Below are 10,673 nucleotides of genomic sequence, written 5' to 3'. Positions count from 1 at the left end.
CTGTGTGGACTCCCTGCACGTATGCTATTAGATGCGATTTTCTCTTGTTAATCTGTCTCATGTCAATTTGATTCTTAGTCCAACCAGAAGGACCTTGAAGGGGACAGGAATTCTTCTTTTTTTTATTTTCATTTTTTATGTTTATTTTTGAGAGAGAGAGAGAGAGACAGAGGTGAGTGGGAGAGGGGCAGAGAGAGACGGAGACACAGAATCCGAAGCAGGTTCCAGGCTCTGAGCTGTCAGCAGAGAGCCTGACGCGGGGCTCGAACCCACAAACTGTGAGATCATGACGTGAGCCAAAGTCGGGCGCCCAACCAACTGAGTCACCCAGGCGCCCCAGGGACAAGAATTCTTGTTCTGCATCCCCCCCACCCCCGCCCTGGGCTGGCCAGCCACACCCTCTCCTACTCCTCTGGCAAAGCCCTGGGCTGCACCAGAGCCCCCCAACCCCCGCCAAGCCCCCGACCCCTGCAAGGCAATCTGAGGGTGGCAGGTGGCAGGGAGAAGACCCCATCCTCTTTGTCTACGGAAGACTAGTGTGGTGGGGGCAGGTGGAGAGGAAGCCCCAGGCCCACGGACCACATGTTGGGACAGATTGACTTTAGGAGTGCAGATGACAAGAAATGGCATTTGGAGCACATCTGAGCTGCTAACAGGGTGGACAGCTGTACAAAGGGGGCAATAACCAATGGAGGTGGGGAGCGGGGCTGGGAGATGGGGTACAGGAAGTAGGTGTGCACAGACAGGAGGTGGTGCTAGGGAGGGGAGGGGCAGAGCTCTCCCCAGAGAGAAGGTCTTCAGGGTCACCCTCCAGGGGGTGCCGAGTTAAGCAGCCAGAGCAAGGAGAGGGGACACCACATCACTTCAGCCATAAGCTCCCAACGGACAGCACTACTTTGCAATTGATGAATGAAATTAGGAAGTAACTGAAGAAAAATTAAGAAAAGTAGATGAGAGAAACAAAAACGAATATTTTAGAGAAATAGAAGGCAGTTTGACTCTGAGCTCTGTTCCAGTCCCCAGAGGGCAGCTGGCGTTTGCTGAGCACCAGGGAGACAACCAAGCAGGACATGTGGCTGCTCCCGGTTCTGTTCCTTCTTGTCATCCAGGGTGAGTGAGGCGGGGCTCTAGGATCGAGCACCTGCAGGGTGAAGGAGGGGAACACAGACAGGGTCTGCATGGGAGGAAGTGGCAGAGCCTTTCATTCATCCAGACACTTATTCATTAAAATTTTTTTTTTAATGTTTTGTTACCTGACAGGTACTAAGTTAGGTGTTGGGGAAGGAAATAAAAATAAATAGCACAAATGGTGTCCGTTTTCTAGGGCACAGTTTGTCAACTTGTGGTAGATAGATCCTAAGACAGATGATGGATGGGTGGATGGATGGATGGATGGACAGATGGATAGATGATAGATAGTTGCACACACACACACATATATGCACACACACATAAATGCATGAATTCCTGAGGAACTCTGAAGAAGCCAGATGCTCGGGCTCCAGCAGAAAGCCACTCAGTTAAGGTGGAGATCGGGCATCTGGATCATTTAAGCCTGTACATTTGGTCTTGAACTATAGCTTGAGCCAGGATCCTTTTTTCCGAAGACCTCAGACAACAGAGAGGAAGGCAAGCAGCAAAACCAGGGTGACAGGCTCTCTGGAGAGTTGCTCATCCCCACACTCCAGCCTGCCTGGGTCTCTGCTCTGGATGATCTAAAGACAGATCATCATCTAGTGTCCTTAGCATGATACCTGAGACAGGGACTAAGTGGTCTGGTGGCGCCAGCAGCGACCAAGTTGGCTACAGAAAGGGAGAAACTGTTTGAGCTGAGCCTGGAAGGATGAATATAAGAGTTTGATTCCTTCAAGCAAAGAAGAAAGCACATTCCTGGTAGAGGGAGGAGCTTGTACAAAGGTATGAAGACACAGAAGAACAAGGTGTATACGTAAAAAAAAAAAAAGGAAAACAACAACAACAACAACAAAACAAGCAATCACCTGTTGTGTGTGTGTGTGTGTGAGAGAGAGAGAGAGAGAGAGAGAGAGAGAGAGTGTGTGTGTGTGTGTGTGTGTGTGTGTGTGTATTTAGTTCCATGCCAGTTCCGTGTGATTCAGAGGCTGAGGTTTTGTTGAGGGGCGCAGGTAGAGTATCAGAGGCATAGATGGGGAGGGGGCCACACTGTCTCACCAGCTCTGGGATTCAGAAATACACCTGTGGCTGCAGTGTGTGCTCTGTGCTGCTGGGAGAGGTGCTGCTTGAGGTCGGGCAGGGGACGGTGGTCAGTAGGATGGTGAGCGTGCAGAGAGCCCTGTATTGGTTAGGAGAGTTAGGAGCCTCAAGGGGGATTCACAAGAGGGGTGACAGAAAAGAAATCCTGCAGGGGATGAAGGGACAGACGGGATGTGGCAATTAGACAGAGGGCAGAGGCTCCTGGCTGGTCTTCAGGGCAGGGCCAGAAGCCCAAGTGTCACCCGGGTCAGCCCTGGGCTCACGGAAGGATAAGATGCATGTTGGGTTTCTGTTTTCTAGGCCACTTCTGCACCCGTGAGGGAAAAAAGGTGAGAGGCACATTGGGGGGCACACTGACTGTGCGCTGTGCATACGGTCCGGGATGGGAATCCTACAAGAAGTGGTTGTGTCGCGGGAATGACTGGGATTCCTGCAAAATCCTTGTGAAAACCACTGGGTCCGAGCAACTGGTGAAGAAGGGCCAAGTGTCCATCCAGGACAATCACAGCCGACGCACATTCACCATGACCTTGGAGGATCTCCAGCAGGACGACGCAGACACTTACTGGTGTGGGATCGAGCAATTTGGCACTGACGTGGGGATCGAATTTTCCGTGATTGTCAATCCAGGTAAGAACCACCCATCCTGTGCTCTGGGGTCCTGGGACCCACCCCAAGAGGAGTCAGGACTATTTCTCTGCCTTCCCCAATGGAGGGAGAGGAGTCTCGAAACTTGCCTGAGACTACACGTGTGCATGTGTTTGTGTGGGTGGGGGGCACCAAGATTCTGGGAAACACTGGAAGAAAGTGCGAGCCCCCACAACTCCGCATGTCTCCATCTGGTCTCCCCAGAGGGAGCAGAGAAGGGCAGACTCAGCCAGGACAGGCTTGCAGCTCCTCTTTTCCTGGTCACGTTCACGTCAGCACATCCCAGCCTGCATGGGGTGATGTCAGGCATACAGGGAGGGGTGGGGTGCTAGAAAGCCATGATCCTGATGGTCTCAGCTACAGAACAAGTGACCTTCTCCATGCCCCCTCCCTGCTCCCCTCTCTCCTCTGGCAACATCAGCACAAGGGAGCAGGTGAGGAACCGTGAGCCCATATTTAGAATGAAAAGCAGGTTCCACTATGGTGCAGACACCTTCTCTTCTGCCTCTATCCTTGGAGAGGCCCTGGGCTCCCCTGCAGCTGCCCCAGAAGCACTAGGCCCTCCCTGGAGACAAGCCTGGAAGGAGAGTCAGGCTGTAGCCCCCGTCCCACAGCTCTGCCTCTGGACCCCTAAGTCTTGTCTCCAACACACAGACACACAGACACTAAGGAGGTTTACATTTGCTACTGATTGCTCCATTTCTAAAGCAGAGAAAAATCTCTTCAAACTTAGAATATGCAAATATGGTGTGCAAATATGTGCAGTGGGGACGGATGCTGGTCTTAGAATGTTCTAGAAATTAACTGAAAAGAAATTAACACCACAAAGGTGGTGGATGTGTGCAAGGGTGGAGGAGGAGTTGGTGCCAGAGAATTGGAGTCTGGACCCTTGACCCAGACGACCTTCCCCGGGCAGGCCTGGAGAAGTAAGAAAGCAAGCCCTGGGGAGGCAGGAAGGACCGCAGGGGGAAGCAGGGGCTGTGGGCACTCGGCAGTCCCAGGAGACAGGGGACCCTGGGCCTGCCAGCTCGTGGGTCACATCGCTTCAGGGCAGCTGGCACAGAGCCTGCTTCAGGCCAGGCTGAGACTCAGAAAGGAGCCTGCCTGGCTGATTTAAGGCTCCAGGGATTGGGAACATGGTTCTGACATGCTCAGCTGTGCCCAGCAGGACACTGAGATGAAACTGAATGGGAATTGCCCACATAACCAGCAACCCCAATATCTCACATGGTGGTAAACTGGTGATTCTCTGCAAATCAGTAATTGTTTGTTTGGAACAATGCCAAAAAGATGCAAGAGAAAACCAACGTGGCTGAGCAGTGGCACTAAGACAGAAAGGTTCTGCACCCCTGGGGGTGGGGTGTGGAGACCATGGGAGCCACCTGTGACACTCACAACCATGCTCTGCTCTGTGTGTTTAGTCCCTAATCCAACAGACTCTCCCAAGCCTGTAGCGAGAACAACGCTGCCCAGTTGGACTTCCTCTCGTCCATTTCCCCAGGGCATCAACAGCAGCCAGCCCATGGATTTGAATAGCCCGCTAACCAGGTGAGCAGAGCTGGACCCACAGACCTTTCCCACTGTTGCCTTGGGACAGCTCTCCTCGGGACACTCTCACAGGGACCCCCATTGGCCCCCCTGATGTTTCCTCTACTGGGGAGAAACAGCGAGGTCTGCGCTGGGCCCCCTCTTTGTACCTCTGAGTCCTTAAAGAGCTCCCCCTCCCCACAAGAAACCTAGGCAAAGTTGTTCAGCTGGGCTGCAGGAGAGAAGCTTCTGGTCTCCTTCTGACCTGGCTCCCGACCCCCAAGCAGCCAAAACAGGTGCAGGTGCTTTCAGCCTCAAGTTGCCAGAAGGGAAGGGCTCTGGATTAGCTCCCTGTGGCTGCTGGAGCAAATCACCACCACCCTGGTGGCTGAAGGCAAAACGATGTTATGATCTTAAAGTTCTGGAGACAAGGTCTGGGATGAGGCTCACTGGGCTAAATTCAAGGTGCTGGCAGGGCTGGCTCTTCCTGGAGGCTCTAAGGGAGAAGTGCTTCCTTGTCTTTTCCAGCTTCTGGAGGATGCTGCACCCCTGGCTCATGGTCCCTCCATCTGCACAGCCAGCAGGGGTGGTCAAGTCTTTCTCACCCTCATTACTCTGACACTGGCTCTCCCGTGTGCTTTCATTTATAAAGACACTGGTGATTCTATAGGATCCACCCAGATATCCCAGGATCACCTCCCCATCTCAAGGTCAGCTGCTGGCAAACTTAAATCCATCTGTATCATTAATTCCCCCATGCCATGTAACATAACACATTCACAGGTCTGGGGATTAGGACATTTTTGAGGGGGGGCATTATTCTGCCCACAGACAGTCAAGCAGGTACCTGTTCCATGGATCCAGCCCTCCCCTCCCCAAGTGCTAGGGAAATGCTGGGAAGGAATGGGAAGCTGACATTTCTGCTTTCTCACATTCCCAACATGGTCAGTCGACAGGCTGGGCCATCAGTCTGAAACCCACCCCCTCCACAGGCATCCAAAGAACAATCAATTAACTCTTTCTTCAAAGGGCAAACACCCTGCCCCAGTTTCACCCCATCCGAGTTCAGGGTGAAGGTGCGTTTCCTCCCAGAAGCCCCCTTCACCGCCTCCCTTCTGGTACAGTCTCTCTTCCTTCCCTTCTCAAGGATCCTATTCCTTGGAGCTGCCCTGCTGGACGGTGTGTTCGGTTATGTGTGCAGCCAGGCACTTGGTTCATGCTTCACGATCGGCCTCTGTCCTGCTCGTGACTATTTAAAGACCAGTTGTTCTGTGGAGTCAGGAGGGGAGGATGTGGAACTTTTAGGGGACTGAGGGGCACAGGAGGAAGCCTGCAGGTGGAGAGATGGGGCGGCAGCTCCACAGGAAGTGGAGAGTGGGAAAAGAACGTAGTGGGTTCAAGGATAATCTAGGAAGTACAAAGCATTGTGTCTTCTCTCTCAAGAGAACCCCCTGTGAAATGAACATGACAAATCTTGCTCAAGCCAGGTAGAAGGAGAGAAAAAGGCCAGACTGCAGGAGGGTCCTGGCACTGCTTGTAGGGGAGGGGATGAGGCAGAGGTTGAGGGGGACAGATTCTGGATACTGATGGGGACTCCTAGGGGGACATATATGAGCAAGGGCCCAATGGTCCACTAGACCACGTGTCCACTGTCCAGGGTGTATCCGATAGTGCACCTGCTATGTGCTACCAGATGGGGTTCAGAGCCAGGAGAGACCCCTCCCAGGGGAAGCTAGAACGTAAATTGCCAGATTACCAGGAAGAGGTATCTTCCTCTGCTTCAAAGAGGTGATATGAGGTCTGAGCTGGAAGTACAGGCAGAATTTATACAAGGTGGGACAGACGTAGATTGAAATAGGCAAAGGCAAATCTTTGGTCCTGGCTGGCCTGCTGGTGAGGCAGAGGGGATTTGGGGGAGGCGGCAGACAAGCAGGATGAAATCAGGGTGCAGAGGTGCTGGAGCCCAGGCTAAGGCTGCTGGGAGGCCCCTGAATGCTTTGCCTTGGGCAGCATGGCCGTGCCCTCAGAGGGGCTTTTGGGCAGGGACCGGGGCTGGCCTGTCCTCCAGGTCTGGGGGCGGGAGTGAGGGTGGACAGGAAGGGCCTGGAGCGGCCCCTGAAGAGGGACCCCACTCCTGTCAGCACGATCCCTGCTCAGGGCCCTGCTACACAACCTTCACTTTGTGCTTTTGACCTTTGTGAAGTTGCCCCTGCTTGGGTCCTGCTGTGACTGTGATGTGGGGAGTCCGGGGGACTCCAGGGGAAGATACGTCAGTCTGAGCAGGAAAAACACAGCCCCCCCCCCCACCATGGACACCCCCACACCCTCTGAGCTCTGGTCAGGGAAAGGGCAATGATTACATTTCCGAGACAGATGGAGGTCCCTGTTAGGTGAGGACTCCCTGCATCCTGCCGTCAGGAATAAACTCTGGCTCCCTCCCTGCTCTGCACAGGTCGGGGACCATTGCCTCCACTGTGGAAGCAGAGAAAAGAAAGGGTGTACTCTCATTCCACCATCAGTCCTCAGCCGCACCTGTAATCTCTCCTGTGTGGATCCTCCTGGTACCTCCTTTCCTTGCCACCCTCGAGTTGCTCCGCCAAGGATAAATGACCCTTTCATCATTCAGGACTCTGGCCAACGATGGGTTTCCAATTCCAGTAAGCATAAAACCTGGGTTAAACCAAAAAGTTCCAGAGTGTGTCCACAGGGACAAAGACCCCCTGATGGGCCAGCTGCACAGAGTTCCGCCAATTCCACCTTCTGCTGCATCGGCGCCTCCAAGAAAGAATTCCTTGAATGTAAAAGATGGAAAGCAGGGTTGGACCTTCGCCCGACCCACATCTGACCTGTTTGCCTTTTACATTTCCTATGAAATCTGTGGCTTTCTTTGCTCTTTTGAGATTATTTGGGGGGACACCATTTCAATGTTTTATATGTGAGAGGACAACCCTTCCATTCTAGAGGGAGGGAAATGACTCTAAATCCAACGCTAGAATCCGAATGTGTCCGGGAAATGGGCAGTTGTGTGTGCAAATTTGTCCATAGTGGTTGAAGCTACTCTTTCCCCCTTTGTAAATAGTAAGTGTTTTGCAGCAGGGCTTTGTAACCATGTAAATATCCACCTGTCCCTGCATCTACATCGGTGGCCTCTAAGCACAGGGGACTCATGCAGTCATCACCAGAACAGCTCATTTCTGTCCCTCCAGTTGTCTCTTGGCCTCACTGGTCCTTAGGTGCAGGGGTTCCAGGGACCGTTTGGACTCTTCCATCAAGATGGAACAGATCTGCCCCCTCCTCACCCATGACACTGTCCATCCCCCAGACAGCTCAGACCCACCATCACCCACTCCTGGATTTGGCCTGACCTTTGGCCTTTATGTCCCGTCCCCATGAACACTCTCACCCCCACGCCCAGCTGAGCAACACAGCCCAGGATGCCCAGCCCTTCCTTTTTAACTTCCTCTACTCAGTCATCAAAAACTAATAACACAAGCCTTTTTCTTTTTTAATTTTCAAAGTTATACATGTTTCCTCTCAATAATGATTTGGGTTTTGGGTTTGTTTGTTTTTTTTTTTCTCTTCCACTTACATTCTTCCTGGGCTCTGTCTGCTCTTTTTTTGTGTCCTTATTTTATTTTATTTTATTTTGTTTTATTTTATTTTATTTTATTTTATTTTTAATCCCACAAATGCAAGGTCGGTTTTTTATTAACTTTTTATTTTTTTAATACGAAATTTATTGTCAAATTGGTTTCCATACAATACCTAGTGCTCAGATATTTTATTTTGAACGATTTTGGGGACCTCTATCTCTTTTCTGAGCTCCTTCTTTAGAGAGGTCATGTTGTCCATAATTTCTCCGAGACTGAGCTGAACTGGCCAGCTGGACTCTTCCTCTGTGTCCTGGGGCCCTGACGCTCACTAAGCAAGTTCTACAGCTGCATTTTGCTGGCACTGTGTTCCTCTCCTTGAGTCCATCAGTTAGGAAAGGTGCTGGTTCATTTTCGAGTAGAAGCTTCCTTTGAATGTGGTCGGGGCACTGCAGAGAGGGTGTGGGTGGGCAGCAGGGTGTTCTGCAGAGGCGGGTGGCTTCTTGTGGGGAACACCTCCCACCAGTGCTGACAGCTCCAGCCCACATGGTTCTGGTTCGCGCCTCTGAAAAGGGCAAGACCTCCAGGCCCAGCAGCCCGTGCACGTTACCGCATGAGGAGTCCGGCCCCAGGTTTCCGCCGCAGGGCTGAGTCTCCCAGGGGCCTCCCCCCAGCCCTCTGTGCATCCGGCAGAGGCAGCATGTTCCTTGAACCATCCTGCCTGGGGCTGGGACATCAAGTTCTCTCTGCTTAGATCTTCCGTGGGGCACAAAACAGCGATATTTCTGTCATGTCATAGATTCTGTGGTCAAGAATTCGGACGGAGTGCAGCAGGGATGGCCTGTCTCTGCTCTAAAAAGTCTGGGCCTTAGCTGGGAAGACATAATGGCGGTGGTGGGGGAGGGATCTAAATGGCTGGGTGCTGCTGTCATCTGGAAGCTTCTTTTCTGCGTGTCTAGAGCATGTGCCAGGTTGATCTCAATCTTGATAGCTGACCTGAGATCCTACAGGAGGCCTCTCTGTGTGGAGCTGTGTTCTGAGAAGGAGAGTCTCCAGAGCAAGTGTTTCAAGAGACGGAGGACAGAGTTACAGGGTTCCTTTGGGCCTGGCCTCAGAAGTCACACAGGGTCACCATACTCTATCCATGCATTGTGACAAGACAAGTATTGGTTCTTGGAAGGGAAAAAATGCTACTCTTTAATATACAAAACATAGATGATCAATTGACAGATGGATCGATTGATCGATATATAGAACATAGGCATATATAGGCATATATCTTTGGTATTAAAATTTCATACCCATGGTGGGGATTCTAGTAAAAGTATGTCTAAACAGGCTCCTTAGGAAGATACTTATAGGGAAAAGTTGGGAATCTGCTCTAGGCTACTGACCTCACAGCCCCAGCCCACCCAGACTCAAGGGGAGGAGACACACCCCCAACTCTAATAACAGGAGTGTCAAGAAATTTACAGTCCCTGTTTAGAGCTGCCACCTGGAAGAATCTTTTTTTTTTAATGTTTATTTATTATTTTTGAGGGACAGAGAGACACCATGAGCAGGGGAGGGGAGGAGCAGAGAGAGAGAGGGAGACACAGAATCTGAAGCAGGCTCCAGGCTCTAAGCTGTCAGCACAGAGCCTGACACGGGGCTCGAACTCACAAACCATGAGATCATGACCCAAGCCAAAGTCGGATGCTTAACCAACTGAGCCCCCCAGGAGTCCCAATTGCTTTTGGAAGACTCTTAACATAGTGCCTTCACATCACATTAAAGAATGAGGAGCCCAGAAGGGCTGAGGCCCCGGACCCCCAGTCGTAATGCCAGGGAGCAGACTTGGACCTGCCCCAAGGAGGTCCACACAGCAATCCTGCGAGTCCATCTGTGCACTGGACAGATCAGTTCCCAAGCCTGCTGGGGGCACCATGTGGCCCCAGTGTAAGTACTAGGCAGACACAACAATGCTCTGCACTTTCTCTGCTTTACTCACTGGTCACAGACCGCATCTGAGACTTGCATGAACTTACGAATAGGTTTTGCTTGGATCACAATATTTATTTAAGTGGAGGTTGTTGCCTACATGTAAACATGAGCCATTTCACTTCTGACTTCTTTTTTAAAAGCAGAAATGCCGGAACACAGTGGGTCCACGATGCTACATGCTCCACAGGGTCATCAGAGTGTTTAAGACCTTCCAGGGGCTCCAAGGGTTCCGGGACACCACTAAAGCACACAGATTAGGAAGGAAAAAATAAAACTGTGCCTTTGTACAGGCAACATGATTGTGTAGAAAATCCTAAGGAATCTATCAAAAAAAATTTACCAAACTGCTAGAACTGGTAAATTAATTTAACAAGTCACAGGAATAAAGATCGATACACACGCACATACACACATATACACGCATACATACACACACACACACATACACACACACACTTACACACATGCACACGGAGACACATGCATACACATGGACACTGACACACGCAGAGACACACACATGCATGCACACACATACACACATACATACACTCACACATACACACATACACTAACACATATACATACATACATAAACACATACACATAAACACACACATATACACACCTACACACACAATCTTACTTGTAAACTAGCAATGAGCATGTAGAAAATGAAACGAAAAGCACCGT

At 51.1% G+C, this 10,673-nt stretch overlaps 1 protein-coding gene across 2 annotated transcripts; it reads left to right on the top strand.

Annotated features, from left to right (window-relative positions):
• Positions 1 to 786: 786 nt before the first annotated feature.
• Positions 787 to 7,963, top strand: LOC109276983 (CMRF35-like molecule 5). Of its 2 annotated transcripts, none has more exons than XM_019466335.2 (4): positions 787 to 1,110; positions 2,533 to 2,862; positions 4,317 to 4,428; positions 6,860 to 7,963. In XM_019466335.2, the coding sequence occupies exons 1-4, from the start codon at positions 1,071 to 1,073 to the stop codon at positions 7,011 to 7,013; spliced, it is 636 nt and encodes a 211-aa protein (XP_019321880.1). In that variant the 5' UTR covers positions 787 to 1,070; the 3' UTR covers positions 7,014 to 7,963. The 2 variants fall into 2 exon arrangements, with proteins under 2 accessions (XP_019321880.1, XP_019321879.2); XM_019466334.2 differs by having other exon boundaries at positions 793 to 1,110; positions 4,302 to 4,428.
• Positions 7,964 to 10,673: the final 2,710 nt, after the last annotated feature.

This window comes from Panthera pardus, unplaced genomic scaffold (genome assembly GCF_024362965.1).
Source record: "Panthera pardus isolate Hobbes unplaced genomic scaffold, ASM2436296v1 HiC_scaffold_3, whole genome shotgun sequence".
NCBI lineage: Eukaryota > Metazoa > Chordata > Mammalia > Carnivora > Felidae > Panthera > Panthera pardus.
The sequence above is the reverse complement of the archived record's forward strand: the minus strand, read 5'-3'. Positions and strand labels throughout refer to the sequence as shown.

Excerpts from the sequence above, each read along its gene's own strand:
- LOC109276983 (XM_019466334.2), top strand. The coding sequence starts at position 1,071 with ATGTGGCTGCTCCCGGTTCTGTTCCTTCTTGTCATCCAGG. Across the intron at positions 2,863-4,301 it reads TTCCGTGATTGTCAATCCAG|TCCCTAATCCAACAGACTCT; the intron begins GTAAGAACCACC and ends CTGTGTGTTTAG. Across the intron at positions 4,429-6,859 it reads TTGAATAGCCCGCTAACCAG|GTCGGGGACCATTGCCTCCA; the intron begins GTGAGCAGAGCT and ends TGCTCTGCACAG.